The 16,961-nt window shown below is 48.5% G+C and overlaps 1 protein-coding gene across 2 annotated transcripts in view; it reads right to left on the reverse strand.

The window, feature by feature from the left end:
* Nucleotides 1-516: 516 nt before the first annotated feature.
* The window catches only part of LOC8029019 (carnitine O-palmitoyltransferase 1, liver isoform), a 32,814-nt gene continuing 16,369 nt past the window's right edge, over nucleotides 517-16,961 (reverse strand). For both annotated transcript variants that reach the window (XM_040215264.3, XM_029980949.4), the window contains 6 exons: nucleotides 16,221-16,430; nucleotides 14,625-14,709; nucleotides 12,715-12,878; nucleotides 11,849-12,037; nucleotides 4,549-4,855; nucleotides 517-1,099 (listed from right to left, as the gene is read on the reverse strand). In XM_040215264.3, coding sequence (XP_040071198.1) covers nucleotides 1,034-1,099; nucleotides 4,549-4,855; nucleotides 11,849-12,037; nucleotides 12,715-12,878; nucleotides 14,625-14,709; nucleotides 16,221-16,430 — 1,021 coding nt within the window. In that variant the 3' untranslated portion in view covers nucleotides 517-1,033. The remainder of the gene's footprint in view (nucleotides 1,100-4,548; nucleotides 4,856-11,848; nucleotides 12,038-12,714; nucleotides 12,879-14,624; nucleotides 14,710-16,220; nucleotides 16,431-16,961) is intronic.

Genomic DNA, 16,961 nt, shown 5'->3' on the forward strand with positions numbered 1-16,961 from the left:
GGATCACGTGACCGATCGCTCACGGAGGCCGACCGCTCGACGACTACTAGCGCGGAGCGCTCGGCATCTGCCAGGGGAAGGGGCTATGTATTTATCAAAACTCCCCAGTTTATTTATTTATTTATTTCGGGTTACCCCGCAGCACCCGAAGGCATTATTGCAGGGGCATTATTGCATTATTGCAGTTCAGTTTCAGTTTCGAGTAGGTGCGTTTTTTTACTTGTTTAAAAATATACATGACACTGTAGCAAAATATTGATTGGGTAGTCTTGTAAAACCATAACAAATTGCCAGACAAAATTTTTTTTTTTTTTTTGGGGATGTGTAAGTGTTTTTTTAATAGTAGTCACAAATTGCATTGAAACCACCTGGGCAGCACATTAAAGAAAAAAAAAATTGGACAACAGTCAACTTTTATTCAAGAAACAAACCTGCGTTATCTTCAGCAAATATTCCGGAGGGACACACATGGACAACAATTTCTCCCGAGCAGCGTGAAAATGAAACAGATCTGCATTTTGCCATAGAATCCATTTATTTGATATCATGCGACATCAGTCACATAACAGTCACTAAAAAAACAAAAAAAAGGTACACGCGAAAAAACACTGCAGCATAAAAACAAAACTGCGTAGAAAGAACCACTTTACACACTCGGCATCAGCAGCGTATGGCGTCGTTTTCTATCTGTAAAGGGTGAATAAGTACGGTCGCTTGTCCCTCACGCGCTCTCATAAACACACTCTTCACAACCAAATACGCCGCAAGGCGCTCTTCTCTGTTGACGCCTACGTCTATGCCACATGCAGTTTTCCCCTTTGTGCACTAGCTTACAGTTCCGACGGACTTTCTTTCATTTTCCGCAAGGCCACAAGTAAAACGGGGGTTGGCGGGAGCTGCACAATCCCGAGTTGCATTGACAGGGCTGGAGGAAAGGGTGGGGGCCAAGCTTCCCTTCACTCTCAACAGGTGGAGTGGGGAAACGGACACCCCTTTGGGCGTTGGTGGCAGCGGCTGCTCCTCGTCGCTGTCTTCACTCGAACAAGGCTCTCATGTCCTTCAGAGACTGTTCGATGTGCTTCGCAAACCGTAAGGAATCCTGGGTCGAAAGAAAAAAAGTGGGGCGCACCCGAAATAAAAAAAAGTGGTCTCCTGTCACGCAGTTCAAGCTGGAGACCTAATTAAAAAGAAGATACAAACGGCAAACCCAACTAACAGTTAAAAGGTGATGTTTGCTACGTCCTTTCCTAAAACGAATCAGCCAACCTGAGCTTTGTGCTTTGTTCATTTTCTTTTAGTGAAAGATCAAAGTTCAGCGCTTGGGGAGCTTCACAGCAGTCAACAGTATTATACTCGTAAAATGCAACCTCTCTGAGCGTTTGGGAGTAATTACTAAAAGTTGATAATGCCCACCTTAAGAGATAATTTCTGTTTTGTCAGTGCTAATACTGCAGACTTGAGGAGCAGCCAGGTTGGACCACTTGTCAAGACCAGTGTCGGGAACACACTGGTCTTGACAACCAAAGTACACATCAAAGACAATTTGGAGTGCAAAGAGATTTGCACTCCAAATTCCGAAGACTCCAAACTCACTCTCTCTCTCTCTCTCTCTCTCTCTCTCTCTCTCACTCCAAAGAGAGAAGAGACAAAGAGATTTGGAGTGCAAAGTACATTGTACTTAAAGAATTATTTCAAGTAGGTTGAGAAAACTTGTACATTACTTGAAGTACAAGTCATGAGGCTGAGAAAATAAAGAGAATTTGGAGGCACGCGAGACTGGCTGGTGCACATGATGGCATAGCAAGCACGAGCAGCTGCGCTTGAACAGGAAAGGAACAACGTCGTTTTTGCTCACGCTCTACAGAGTATGTACTTATTTATACTTTATTCAAAGTATTTTTTCTGGTACTTTCCGAGGAAAGTACAGCTCCCGGCTTCAAAGTACATTCCCCAAATTTCGTCTTGTTAAATTTGTATCACTAAGTGATGGTTTGTCAACTCTAAAAAAATACTGGGAAAGATATTTTACTTTTACCAGTAACGCAAGCAGATGACGCATCGCTCCGTTTGTACTGGGGGTGGCTCGGTGAAATTAAAGATAAACTCTGCTTCATTTTTGTTTTTGGAAAAATAATGCAGTCCTCTTCAGTGTCACCTAGGAAGACCACATGTCAAATATTACGACCTAGTTCTGTCTAAATGTTTCTTACACGGTCTGGCAAATTTTGCAACTCGCCAAGTTGTTGAAATCGGCTGACTCGAGCGGGCGTATTGAGGCGCAACCAAAAGCGAAGTCAAGGCTACGGCATGGGCGTAGTCACCATTAAGCCAAATGTCATCACCATTGCCCCTTAATGCTTGTTTTTACTTCTCCGGACAAGCGTAACGGGCGACGTCAGCAACGTTTCCTCTCGGCGCTCAGCGATGTCCACGTGATTCGCGTAATGCGCTTGTGCAGCGAGCTTCTTGGGAATTGTTAAACTGTCCTACCGTTACTGCCGTCACCCAAGTCTCAACCGCTGTCATTGTCTCAATATGCGATTATTGGCTCTTGGAGTTTGGTTCACACTACGACAAACTATTTGCGCAGACTTATGCCGCAGTTGTGAAGACGTCGTCAAATGTTGTAGATACCAAAACATGGTGAAGAGTGCAGAGAAGACGACACTTGCGCCTGGTACATGGCTGTCTCAATACAGCCCATCGTTGTGTAGAGGATCAAGTGACATCTCGTACCATGTGGTAGCCATGTTCTTGGCGGCCCGAGGCCAATGTTGGCAGATGGAGCCGAAGTTTCGGTTTCGATTTTTGCTCGTGTTTAAAGTTAGATTTATCAATATATATCCCATTTTTCGCGAAGCAAATGACGTAGTGTCTTTTATTAGTGCTTTTTAATGTGAAATCACTAATTATCCCAAAATCTTCGGAATTAAGCAGAGTTCCCCTTTAAGCTCTTTCAAGGAACGTTCTTGGCTTTCCCAGTGCTATAGTACACAAATTCTGAGGTCGAGTGTAAGAGTTCACCAACCACTTAACAAAGGAGTGGTGTATTGTCATTTGAAAATGCGCTATCGTCTTTCGATCCGGCCATTTCTCTGAGTTAGGCAAGTGTGGCTATAAGACCGATGCCAATAAGTGCTTTATAAGCTGATAGCGCTAAATAGTTAGTCAGCGAGAGTAAAACAACTACTCCGTGGTCACCTGACTTTATCCAATATTTGCGGCCATTTCCGAAAATAACTGATGCACCCTTCATTAACCCTAAAACAATGTAGTATACCAGTATAAAGAGAAAAAAAACTGCATAGGGTAATGAAAGAGCATCATGAAATATTGTGAAAGTACTTGTACTTCCCTTTGAAAGTATGTTGTATTTATAGTAATTTGCTTCAAGTACATCGTGCCTGGTGTATTAGTACTTTACTTCAAGTACATAGCATCTCATTTACTTTCTACTTTACTTCAAGTACTTTTTAGATGTACTGTACCCAACACTGGCCAAGACTACAGGTGACTATACCTCATTGGGTGGACAGGCAAGGTTAGTTGTCTACTTTACAGTAATATTGTGCCGAAGCCATTTCATTTTTTAAAGGCATAAAGTCGCCTTCAATAGCAAAAACAGAATTGACAGTGGCATCAGGTTTAACACCTCTGCTAACCAAAACCAAGTTCCCATTCAAGATGTCGTAGCTGTTATTTGCCAATCTCATGATTCCAGACTGCACTGGTCAGGTCGCGCTACTTACCACCCAAATCAACACAGCCTGCTTGTAATATTCCATCCATGCATGCTTACATACTTACCATAACAAAACTGGATGTTAGGCTTGTCATTCACCTTATCGCTCCAAACCACTCCGACCAGATTGCGCTACTCACCACCCAAATCAACGCAGTATGCTCATATTCCGTCCGTCGATACCCTTTCACACACCCCAGTAATCAAAACACAACTGGATGTATGGCTCATCACCCATCTCGTGGCTCCAAGCCATGCAGGCAGGGTTGCACCCCTTACCATCCCAATCAACCCTATCTGCCTGCATTTCGTCTGGCCTCGCTCGCTTTCCATGCAGCCTAAGCACGACCAGAGGTCTACCAAAGAAATGTCCGCCTCTTTAGTGATATCCCGAAGCTGCTCCGAACGCATGGCATTCCTAGGTTCCCCAGCGACTTTGTGGTGACACCTATGTCCCAATGTGACCACTGGGACAGCACGTGGTCACGCAACCACGTGCTTTCCCAATGGCGACGTCACGTCGTAATGATTTGTAAAATCACGTTGCCTCTTGACACTGTGTTGCACGATGTTGTTGCGTCGCATAACATCATGAAGTTGCACGACATGACATTGTCGTGCGATGCCAAAATGCCAGACAAGAAACAACGACTCGAGAGCTTCCTCTCCTAGGACCTGTCACCGTTCCAGCACCACAGTCAGACACCAACTGTTACGAATGCCATCGTCGTCACCGCCGAGGCCACATGCGAGCGTGCACGCAGAAGCTTCGGAAAGGCCACGTGTTTAAAACGAGGGCCACGCACCGTCTCGGGCGAGGACCGCTTGCTCGAAACGTGGAAGAAGAGGTGGTCCTCTCCCGCGATGAGGTACGACACGCCGTAGCCGTCGTCTGCTACGGGCCCGAAGCCGCCACCGGCTGAGATGAAGTCCGGGAACTTGCTGAGGTCCAGCAGGCTGGTCTGGTTGTGGGGTGTCTGGCTGGTGGACAGGCGCCAGGGCTCGCTGAGCACCTCCCGCAGGAAGGGCGAGTCCACCTCCAGGTACTTGGACACCACGTACAGACAGAACAGGTGCCGGTCGATGCCTTTGCCACACATGGCATCCTGGTACCTGCGGGAGCAGTAAATTGTGGAGCGCGTTTGTTGAGACAACGGGAACCCGACCAAGTGGGCATCTGGCGTCTCTGCTATAGATGGAAAGTTCTGCTAGTGCTATATCGCTGCTAGCCCGATGTTTAATTAATGATGCCTTGTATTGGGCTAGTTGGTTATTCATTGGTTCGATTAAATTGCACTGCTAAGGATTAAAAGTGGCGACACTGAGACGAGAAAGGCAATGCAACAAAAAAAAATAGGCGAAAAAAGCAAAAATAAAAAAGGGAGAGAAGTGAAAAACATGGACAAAGAATGAACAGCTGTTTTGCCATTTTGGCGTAGGTTTGGGCGTTTTCAACCGAGAAAATCGCAAGTTTTTCATTCCTTATCTATGTTTTTTCACTCCCCCCCTCCCCTTTTCCCCCTTCCTTCCTATTCCATTTTTTCCCACTCTTGTGTAAAAGGCCCGGCCCCCCCCCCCCCCAAAAAAAAAGACAGCTGTAAGTTTTGCTTATTTCAGTTTGTCGCGTTGTCTTTCTCGTCCCAACGTCGTTATTTGCAGTGTTGGGAAGTACTTTAAGTACACTGTACCTAATGTACTTTTTGTAAAATGCCGAAAGATAGCCCTCCTAAAATGGAGAAAACATTGGGTGAAAATAAAAAGTTGACTAACTTTCAATGTATAGACCGACACGCGGAGCGGCTCTGTTTACCAACAAGGCCGGAAGGCCGCGCATGCGCGGTAGCTATGTGGGCAAAAGCGACCCGGCCCTCCGTGTTTTCGCCATTGTGTTGTGTGGCGTGCGCTCGTTGTTGACGTTGTAGGGACGCTTCTAGCTTTCTTTGTGAGTAGTATTTCCTGGCTACGTATGTCGTATGCTATGCCCGACTATTTGAGCTCGCCACCCGAGCCTGAACGGCAGCGCTATCGAAACAAACTGAGCGTGGACGGCGTTGCCTACGAGGATCCGTACGCCGTAAACAAGGCCTGCTGGACTTCCGACGTGAAGTTGCTGCCACCGAAGTCGGCGGCTCACGTCGTCGTTTATTTAGTTTTTTCGTTAAGCCAGTTTACGGCCGACACTGAGCAGGCGTACAAGTCTCTCGAGGCCTACGATTACTTCGAGTCGGTTTCCGCAGTGCCGCCGGGATCAGCAGACTGTGGGTCTCCGGAAGTGTATTTATTAATTAAAAAAATACACACAGCGTTTTCAAGTCGAGGTATGCTATCTTTCCTACTCTCATGACCACAAGGCATGACAAGCAGTAACGCTCTGTCCGTTCTGCAGCCTTGACGGTAACACCTTAAAAGTAACTGCGTTACTAGGAAGGCGTTACTTTTTTCAGTAACTTAGTAACCTACTCGTAAATTTTCGACACAGTAACGGGTAACGTACTTACGTTACTATTTCAAGTAACGTAGTTACATTACTCGTTAGTACAATTACACTTCAAGTTTTTCCGTGTTTTTAAGCGGCAAGCCACGTTTTTCTTTGCGTTTTTCTCTCGTCAGTATTTAGGTGAAACTGTAAAACGAGATAAAGTAATTATGTTATGTTTCTGCATGAACATAATGTTTCTTGACATACGAGCTTATGCATACCTGAATCGTCAAAACCGTAAAACGTGTTAAATCATAATTTAAAAAGTAACACAGAAATAACGTGTGTTACTTCTTATAGGCAGCGGTAACGCGTTCCTTTTATTTTTAGGCAACGTAGCTCAGTAACGCGTACCTTTGATTTGCAAGTAACGAGTAACGTATTTCGTTACTTGTTTTGGGTAACGCCTACAACACTGCCGTTCTGTAGCCGATCCCCTTCTGCTCGGTAGCACGGGCATAGCGAGCCTCCGACGAGCGCTTGGCCGGTGCTTTGTGCGCGAACACCGTGGGAACAAAATCCGGGTGGTCTCGATCAGAGCACGCTTTCCCTGTACACAAGCAAGCCTCGAGACGGAGATTGAAATGGAAGCGCACTTGCCTCCAAGAAAGTGCTTGCCGCACAAACGCGCGAGGCGACCATTCTTTTCGATCCACGGATATTATCCACCTTCTATGCCTTTCAGAGTCTGCCGGGAACTTGTAGAAGTTCACTCCGCTACTTTTCTTCTACATTTCGGCGAGATTAACGGCAGCACAGCTTCGCGGCATGCTGAAATATTATGACGGCCATGCGAAACGTGCGCCCTTTTGCCCACACCCCTCGGCTCCGGCGCGATCGCAGCGCCGCCGCAGCGCCGTGACGTCAAGCCCGCGTGTCGGTCTATACAATAAAAAAAAAAAAGTTAAAAAAAACCAAAAAAAAAAACGTTCAGCCTTTCCACTTTTGTGAAGAAGGAAGACCAGCGGAGCTGTACTCGATATACTGCCGCAACGCGCCCGCGCCCGTTTCTTCTCGTCTGACATGCCGCCGATCGTGGATACGCCTCCGGCGACCCAGAGTCGTTCGCACACAGCGCATGTGACGCCAAACGGGTAATCCACGAACTCCCTCCCGAACATCACCGTCGTGCCCGAGAACAGTTCAGCCGGCGTGGAGTGCTGTCGTCGCCGGGCCCCGCGCTTGCGCTTTGCCTCCGTGGCACGATCGTCGTCCGAGCGTAGGAAACAGCGCACAAAACAGACGAGGACGAAGAAACACACGTGACGAGCGCTGCGCTCATTACGTGTGCTCCTTCTTTGTCGTTGTCTGTTTTTCGCGCTGTTTTCTATGATGAATTCCCACCAACGCGTTGCCCGACTATCCATTCTTCTATGGTAGCTGTAGAGTTCCTGTATAGGCTCTCTACGAAAGCCAGAGTTGCGCGTTTGTTTTCCACGTACCGCCGTGCCACTATTAGCCGAGATCCGATCACGTGAGGAGCCAGATCAAGTGCCATGCAGGAAAGTAGACGCTGCATGTACCCCGCATGCATTTCCCTGCTTTTGAGCGCGCCGCGCACCTCGAACGCTCGACGCCGCTATTCGCCGAATTCAGTCACGTGACGAGCGGGACCAACATGCCGTGCAGGAAAGACGGCGCTACGGAGATAAACAAGCAACTCTGACTCCCGTAGGGAGCCTATACAGGAACTCTAGATAGCTAAAAGGGTTGGCACCATCTACCAATGACGATGGCAACCATACTGGTTGTGTGCTTGCCGCCGTCGCTTATAGAAGGCGGTAGCTGTCCACAGGCATTTTTGTCAACAAATGTTCTGTACCGGACACAATCCTCGGGAACCTAGCCCTTAACAGCTCCGCTGTAAAAAAAATGTTTTTCAGGTTATCTGTTTGTCAAACTTGTTAACATGGAGAGGGGCAATGAAGCAAGGATGACTGTACTTCCCAGTCAGTAATGTTTGCTTATATCTAGGCTGTGTACTTTCTGGTTTTAACTGAAAAATGCCGATAAACAACCGCCGGTGACGAAAGTGCAAAATCAAATAAAAGCGAAAAAATTACAGGAGGACACACAAAACTGCTTACATGTAGCAAGGCGAAAGCATTATAGTCCCGTGGAAGAAATGTCTGAGTACTGTTTCTACATGTAATATAGTTTAGGACGACATATAGGACACTGAAGGCGAAAGCATCATATTCTCGTGGAAGAAATAATTTCGAGTAAGGTTTCTACATGTAATAAAGTTTAGGACGACATATAGGTGAACTTCGAAGACGATGTCCTAGAGATTGACGCCAAGTACGGCGTCTCAGACAACCTCAAGGACGACGTTTCAATCTGGACGCTTGTCCAGATCGAAACGGGGAGGGCTGGGGATCCCACCTGTGATCCTCGGGTTCTGCAACGCGAGCTTTCGACACCACATGCTCTGAAATGTGATGCGTGACGTGTCGTAGAAGGTAGTGAAAACTGAAAGAATAAGTAATGCCAAAGAAGACAGAAAATAGACTCACCTATTGTTTTCTCCCTTTGTTTCTTTTCATTTTCTCTCCTTTCATGTTCCCTTTCCTGTTTCTTTTTTTTTTTTTTTTTTCATATTACATTTTTTTTGTTGTTTGGGACTGAGACTGGCCACCTAAGTGCAGTGAGCACAATGTAACCCTCATTGCTATAATAACCAAAAGGATGAGAACGGCAAGGCATCTCTTTCGGATGCCCAGCTTCCACCATGTGCCTGTTGCCTTTCATCATGCTTTGGCTGCGTGTGCATGCTCGAGGCTCGTGAGATGCCGAAACGTCATCGAAGGCAGGCAGCTTGTGCTCAAGGCAGGACAACTGGAACTTTTCCCTGCTGTACTCTTCTATCAGCTACTGTGACTCTTGCCCTCTGTCCCCTTGAGGGCATTATTAATGCGAAAGCATTAACTGTCTCATGGAGCGAGCCGACATTCTCAGCTTTGAGGCCGTGCCAAATGGCACCTAGGCTCCTCTTTCTCTAAGTGAAGCCAGCTCTCAGCTTTGAAACCATGCGAAAAGCCTAACCAAACTGCACCTAGTTTCCCCCATCCCAAAGGAACAGAGTGAAGCTGATGAATTTCGGCTTCAGTCCCATTGGCTGGCCCGCGTCACAGTTTCAAGAAACGAGGCTCCCATTGGCCGCTGCGCGTCAGTTTCAACGACCGCCACCCCATGGCGCTGCATGTCCGCAAGGCAGCGGCTCCACCGCTTCACGCCCAAGGTCAGCGCGCCGAGGACAGCGTGCATGCTCGATTGTCGACGCAAGTACACTGCAGACGGAATAAGGCAGCGAAGAGCGGCGTGCACGCTTTCGCATTCACAACTCACAAGAAGTGCTTAGGTGTACCTTGAGCCTTTTTTTTTTTTCTTCATTATACCTCTACATGAAATACCACTTGAACAAACTATTCAGATGAACAAACTCTTGCGAAATTTCCCAGCAAAACCCCACTGTGTCCAGTGCAATCGGTCAAGCGAATTTTCACTTAAAGGCCGACGAGCAGCCAGAAAGGAGAAAACTCTCCCTCGACTCCCCCTTTCTGCGGGGAGTAGCTCAGAGACCCGTGCTGGGGAGAGGAGAGAAGAGTGCAAGAGAGAATGGAGAAGAAAACTGGGAACCAGTCTTCTGCTCAGCAGAAGAGAACTAAGTAGGTCGGCCTTTAGAGGGACACTGACACCCCCCAAAAATAACTTCATTCCTTGCCAGGTGATTCCTTATGGTGCCAGAAGACCACCCAATCAATATTTTGCTACAGCGTCACATATATTTCAATAAAGCAAAAAAAAACACAATTTCTCGAAACCGATATTAGACTGGAGAGGAAGAAGAAATATAGAGGAGAGAGAGCAGGCAAATCATCAAATGGCTGCGCAACCTTTTTTTTTTGTTCAATCAATGTATTTGCAGTTTATTAGAAGCCACAAAGAATGGGTATTATTTTTTTTTTATTTTTAATATTCAGTGTGTGTCTTTAATGACCCATGACTCTGATCATATTTGGTGGCGTCTTAACTGCAAATAAACTGCACGACTCAAACTGGCCAATTTTCAGTTGGCGGATTCCAGGCGGAGAGAAAACAAATTTCGAGCCGCCAATTGTTTCCTGGGTAGTTGGACTCTCATAGGTCAAGTATGATTAAAAACCTTGGCGAGCATAAATAGCCCGTCAGTGTCCCTTTAGAGGTGTGCTCCAAAGTTTCCTTCGTAGTTTCCGATTTGCGTGAAAATTTGCGAGACGCACCAATAGACGTCGTTGTAAAAGTACCCCAAATATTGGGCCAAAATAAAATTTTTTTTTTGCAAACTTATTAAACTTACAATTTTGGACCTCACCCTGTTTTTCAATGTGAAAATCTGTACTAGCAACAATAAAAATGACCGCATCTCCACAGAATGAATGATGTTGATTGGGGCAAAGCTCTGGTGGTGCTTGTCTGCGCAGACGCTGAGCCGCGGCATGCCGAGCCTTTCGTTCGTTTTCACCCATATCAGAAAGAAAATATGTGGTATGGAACGTGGTTTTATACGGATTTAAGCATTTGACCGCAGCGCCCCCTCGTCTATAAACGTTGAGCCAATGCATGCAAAGTTTAATGCGATTATATAGGCATTTGACCGCAGCGCCCTCTCCTGTATAGACGTTGAGCGGCTACATGCAACGTTTTATCCATGACATTCCCAACTCAAGTTACTACCACATCTCAGAGCCCCCTACTCGTCCCGCAGTCGTGGCCGAGTGGTTAAGGCGATGGACTAGAACTCCATTGGGGTCTCCCCACACAGGTTCGAATCCTGTCAACTGCGCTAACATTTTTTTTTTTTTTTAGCTTTTTGTTTTTTGTTTTACACGAGCATGTGTGAGCTCACGAGCACGAGCACCAGCAAGATCAATATGAGCACGGACACCGGATGAACAAGGCTAGACCCTAAGGAGCTTCGCCCCTAAAAAGTGACCTCAAGGAAAGACACGGGTTCACTCTTTGGACTGTAGACTTTGTTCCCTACTGATTACAAGCAGTTTCATGGTGTTCAATGCTTTGGAAGCTTGCTCCAGCACCCGTGCAGCAGCACGAAAATGATGCTCAACGTAGTCCATATTTTTTTTACTACCCCCTCAACCTACAAGCTTGCCTTCCCCAGATGTCACAGCATTTAAAAGGGCTGGTATACTTGAATGTTGGTTTTGGCATCATTTTCTCTTGCCGATTTCACAACAACTATTCTGAATTTCGCAATACGAAATAGCATTTCGCAATACGAAACAGCAGTTAAAGTAGCATGAAAAATTGCCGGAGTATCCCTCTACGCGAACATCTTGAGGTCCCTCAAAGTTTGCTCAAACGGTATTTCACCATACAAAACGTTCACGTTTTAGGTGACAGCTGAAGAAAAGCTGCGCCCTTGCTCAAACAGAAGTCGCAGCAGGCGACTGGAAGCCGTAAATGGAAGTATGAATGTATCGCGCAGGAAGCCACGTGCCACGGATGCATAAATAGATCGCGTGAGAAGCCACGCACAGGCAGATGGACAAACGTTTCAGGATAGAAGCTGCGTACGGGTGGACGGACGAATTCAACGCGCAAGAATTTGAGGTAGGGCTACTCACCCCTTCTGGTGTCGGGCGCAAGCGATGGCCAGCTTCTGCCTCCGCTCCTGCACGGTGGCGTTGGGCTCCAGCATGGCCAAGACCCATGTCCTGGACTCGCACGTGACAGGGCGCACCGTCTCTGTGCGCCCTTCCCGAAACAGCCGCGTCATCGATGCCTCGTACGTCAGGCTGAACCGGCCCGCGTCCCTGTGTCCGTGAGACGGCTGGTTAGTACCGCGTCGAGCACCATAAATTGAGCACAATCGCATTCTTAGGAAAGCAAGCCCAGATTCTGAAGTGTGTCACAAGTGTCCCATGCCGCAGTGGGAGTTAGCTGGCTGCCAAAAAAAAAAATGGTGGATCAAAAAAAGCTAAATTTGGGGTTTTACGTGGCACATCAACGAAGGCCCACTGGCATGCCCCGGCAGAGGACAGAGGATTGTTTCGGACCAGGAAGGGGAATATTTTGACGTGCAACAGAAATCTCGGTTACAGGGCGCCTTCTTTGCAGTAAACCTCCGTCAGATTGCGGGCACCTAGGCCGGGGTTCGGACCTGCCACCTGGGAATCAGTAGGCCGGCATGGGCTTTGCCTCAGAGTTGCCGAGGCAGCTTTACAAAAACAGAAGGGGGCAGGAGAAAAGTTTCAAGAAGACTTCACTAGCTGCAAAATGCCTTGAAAACAAGAATAAAAAAATGGCACAAAGGAGGGCGTTTCATTGCTAAAATACCAGCCAAGAAGGTCGAGGTTGAACGTCGGCGTCTGCTGCATTCCTTGTAGAACGCAATTTTGCACGTGACGGTTTGTTTGACAAATTAAAATACGGCGGAAAATTACGAGGCTTTTTAGCCTCGGGGCACGGCAGTAAGGCGACTGCGACGCACCTGTAGTACGCCAACTGGAGCGCCATCTGCAGGAAGGCATCCGGACTGCATCGGCACTTCTTCATGAAGCCCTTGCCGTAGGCTGTGTGCGTGAGCAGGTGCAGGTCCACGTCCTCGAGCAGGGCCACCGCAGCCAGCGAGCTGGCCTCGATGTGGCTCACCAACTAAAGGAGACGAAAGACGAAACAAAAAAAGTGAAAGCCGTTTACAACTTCCTGTAACGCCGAATTGGAGCGCAGCTCTTGAGGAGGAGGAGTGGAGGGTATATTCCTCCTCCTCCCTCGTGATCATGCCTGCTAGTCCTCCTCCCCTCCTGCTCCCCCTCCCTCTCCTTTACCACCTCCTCGTCCTTCAAGCTCCTCCCCTCGCCTCCGCCTCCTCTTCTCTCCTCCCCCCCTCCTCCACCTTCGTACTGCTTTCCTCCTCGCCGCTGAAGTCATGTGAACCCCTCCCCCCGAGGTCACGTGACCCCCCCGAACCAGACAATAAGGGGAGGAGAAGGAGGGGGAGGAGGAGGAGGGCAGAGGTCCGGGGGGTCACGTGACCTCGAGGGGACGGGATCACATGACCTTGGGCGGGCCGTCACGTGACTTCGGCGGGGGGAGGGGAGTCACCCCCCGGGGTCACGTGACCTGGGCGGGGGAAGAGGGGGGAGGAGGAGGAGCGGAGGGGGAGGAGGAGGAGGGGCGACGCCGACGCCGACGCCAACGCCGACGCCGACGCCGCACAGGCTGGAAACGGGTCATGTGACCCCCTCCCCCAGAGGTCACGTGACCCGCCCGGACCATACTACACAATGAGGGGAGGAGGAGAAGGAGGGGGAGGAAGAGGAGGATGAGGGGAGGAGGAGGGGGAGGAGGAGGAGAGGGAGGGGCGCGGTTACGCCGACGCCGACGCCGACGCCGACGCCGACGCCGACGGCGACGCCAACGGCGACGCCGACGCCGCTCAGGCTGGAAACGGGCCCCTAAGAGCTGCGCTCTAAAATTATGGTGCATTTACCGTATCGCGTAAAGTGTGTCACGGTGACAGCTTGGTTACGCTTTTGTGCCCAAACCGTAGCCTGCCTACGAGCCTTCTCGGGGTGATGTAACCATGGTGCCTGGAACGAGCCTCCGACTGGTGTGTTTAGCGCGTCTAAAAAAACATGGTTCCTCGAGTTTTTGTTAGTTAAGGAACCATGTTTGTCGGAGCTTCTACAACCAACCACCGGGACCGCGACGTCTGACAGCATGGCGCTGCATTTTTTGTGAAGTCATTTTTTGCCACTCTGGGACCACTTTCTATGTATGGGTGGGACCCGACGGTAAACGCAGCAGTCAGAGACGCGTTCCAGGCGCCGTACCATAACCGAGTCGCACTCCTCGGACCCGCCAATGATCTTCCGTATCCATCCGTATGGCGTGCAAGGTTTGTCTGTTCTTTGCGCGCTTCGTGTGCTTGTTTATTAGCCAAATGCGCCCCATGCTTTTGTTTCCGCCGTCCTCAACAGCGAGTGCCGAAGAAGGAAGGGAGTTGCCTATCTAAGATAGTTGTGCACATGCAGTGGCACAAGAGGGTGTCGACTACGCTGGGAACAGCCATGAGTTTCAATTGCGGCGGCTGGAAACGATCACGCGATTGATGACGTGGCTGACTACGTCACCGAGAGTTTTCGCGGCGCTTGATTACGCAATTTCCCCGGGAAGGTTGCCACTAACGGCTGTCGCTGTGAAAATACCTCGATCTATGTATAAAGTTGAATTATGCAGAATGCAGGCTAAAGGGCTGCCTTAGGGCGACACATGATCATTTCGCCCTAAATCCCGCGATCTCGCGACCGCATCACGTCAAGGTGTCAAATTGACACTGTGACCCGGAAAAGCGTACTGCTACGTTGCTTTGCATGCCACGACGCACTAAAAGCTCACCTCTGGCGACAGGTCCCATCGTAGCCGGACCGGATTCGGCAGCTCCAGGCTCGAAAAGCCCAGGGTGTTTCCGGCCTCGTCGTACCTGCAGTCCCCGGCATTGTCAGGCACGTGCCAGTGTGGACCTCTGATATTTTCCCCGGGCACCCCGGCAAAGTGAGATTACAATTGCAGAGGCAACTAAAAAGCTATACAAATTGTCTTTATTCATTTCAACAAAATCTTCCCAGTACATTTGGTGGGTCAAATGAGCCCAGATGTCAGAAGCATCTAAACATCAAGCATGTCTCACCACCTGGGCTGGTTCAATGACTTGCTTTCAACCGAGTTCTCGTGATCTCTTACGATGAAAACACACACTGGCTCCATCTACAAGCCGACCCTGGAACTGCATTTCCCTAGAGCAAAGGTTTTGCAGTATTTTCATATGTACATCGTATCAATGTGAAATGGTTGTTTGTAAGAACCATTTCTTGTCATTTTCGGAGTGTTCTGCTGTGGTGGCAGACGCTCTTGTCGCTGTGGCACACCTGTCAATTCCATTTTTTGCTTTCTTTGACGTAAGCTCAAATAAACAAGCTATGGATTACCCTCGCATCATGTGGTACATACAATTTATTTTTTGTTTGTGTCTCTAAAATTATGCGAACAAACTGCAAAAAAAATCAGCAATCGGTAATGTCAAGTACAACGCCTGCTCGGCCATCCTCGTGATTGTTTTTTATTTTCTCTGTCTGTTTCCGACAGGCTAGAAAAAAAAAAAGCTCGTTTTGAAAATTACTCAGAATCTACCTGCCTGGTCACTTGACAAGCCTCCAAAGCTACGATGACAACCAATTTGGTCGTGGTCAGTACGATAACACAAAACTGGGTCAGATGGGCCACTGTTCCATAGGCCGCGAACCACTGTTGCTGCGCTGCTCGAGTTTAATTTTGACTAGAAGTACAACGAAATAATTAGGTGAAAAGCAATCCCAAACTCCTGTTCAAATGAATGAATCAAACGTGAATCGTGAATGATACACCTCAACCTATACGCTACCAACGAAGCGCAGAAGCGGTCACGTGATCCTTGCTACTACGTCAACGACAAGGAGCCACCAGGTGCCGCCACTCCGTCTTCTCGGGGTTTATACTCAGGTAGCATGCCAGAGAAACGCTTAACCTGGCACGAGCTCGGCGATCCTCAGGGCCTAACTCGGTTTTGCTCCAGTGCGTCAGTCCCAGAGTACTTTTTCTTTGCCGTTGCTGTGGGTTCTCTCTGGCTCGCCACATAATAGCCAAAGTGTTCGACTTGAGCCAAAGACGCCACATGAAAACCGAACAACCCGAACTAAAGCCCAAATCTGGCACTTGTTTGGCGATTCGGGCCCGAAAAGTTTGACGAAAGTCAAACTACCGTCAGTTAAGCCAAACCTTTTTGGCGAATTAGGCCAGAGATACCAAAAAGGTTGAGAGTTTGGCCGTGCCTCGAGATCCTCGAGCTTTTTGAGGCCGCAAATTCCCAAACAAGAACCGAATTTTGGACCCAAAGAACAGCGCCGCCTGCATACCTCCTCTTCGAATCTGTCCGCAGCCAGCCGGGCGCACACTCACTTGAGGATGAAGAAGTCTTGGGCCAGTACAAACTCCCAGTAGTGCCCCATGATGGGTGCATCTGCCCATGAGTGCTCCGCGTTGAAGCCCACCCTCGCATTGCTCCCCACGATCAGGTTGAAGGACTTGTCGAACCAGCGGTCATGGCCGCGCCCGTGCAGTAGCGACCTTGCATAGTGATTCAGCTGCCCGGGGTCCTTCGGGTCATACCTGGGGGAGGGGCAACACCAATGGGACTTAAATAGCAGAACCTCTCAACACTAAAGTCAGGCATTAAGAAATGAAAGCTCTCCTTTAAGCTTCTTTAGGCAAAGTGATTTCTTTCCTAAGAAAAACCGCATCTCCACGTGGTGAATGATGTTGGTTAGGGCGAAGCTCTGGTGGTGCTTGTCTGCGTAGACGCTGAGCCGCAGCATGCCGAGCTTTTCGTTCGTTTTCATCCATGTCACGCTGCGGTCAAATGCCCAAATGCGTATATAACCACGTTCCATACCACACATTCTCTTTCTGACGTGAGCATGAGCACCCGACGCCGGACGGACATACAGGCATGGCTAGCCCCTAAGGAGCTTCGCCCCTAAAAAAAAAAAGCCTTCACTACATCAGTGGCTTCACAATATAGGCACTACTATAGCACAAACATACTTCAACTTCGCTTTATTATATTAATATCCTATTTCAGCCTTAACTTCAATTTCGCCTTGCTACACACGTCTTTAGTTATATTAGTCTTCGCCGCCT

This window comes from Ixodes scapularis, unplaced genomic scaffold (assembly GCF_016920785.2).
Source record: "Ixodes scapularis isolate PalLabHiFi unplaced genomic scaffold, ASM1692078v2 PGA_scaffold4__175_contigs__length_147842914, whole genome shotgun sequence".
NCBI lineage: Eukaryota > Metazoa > Arthropoda > Arachnida > Ixodida > Ixodidae > Ixodes > Ixodes scapularis.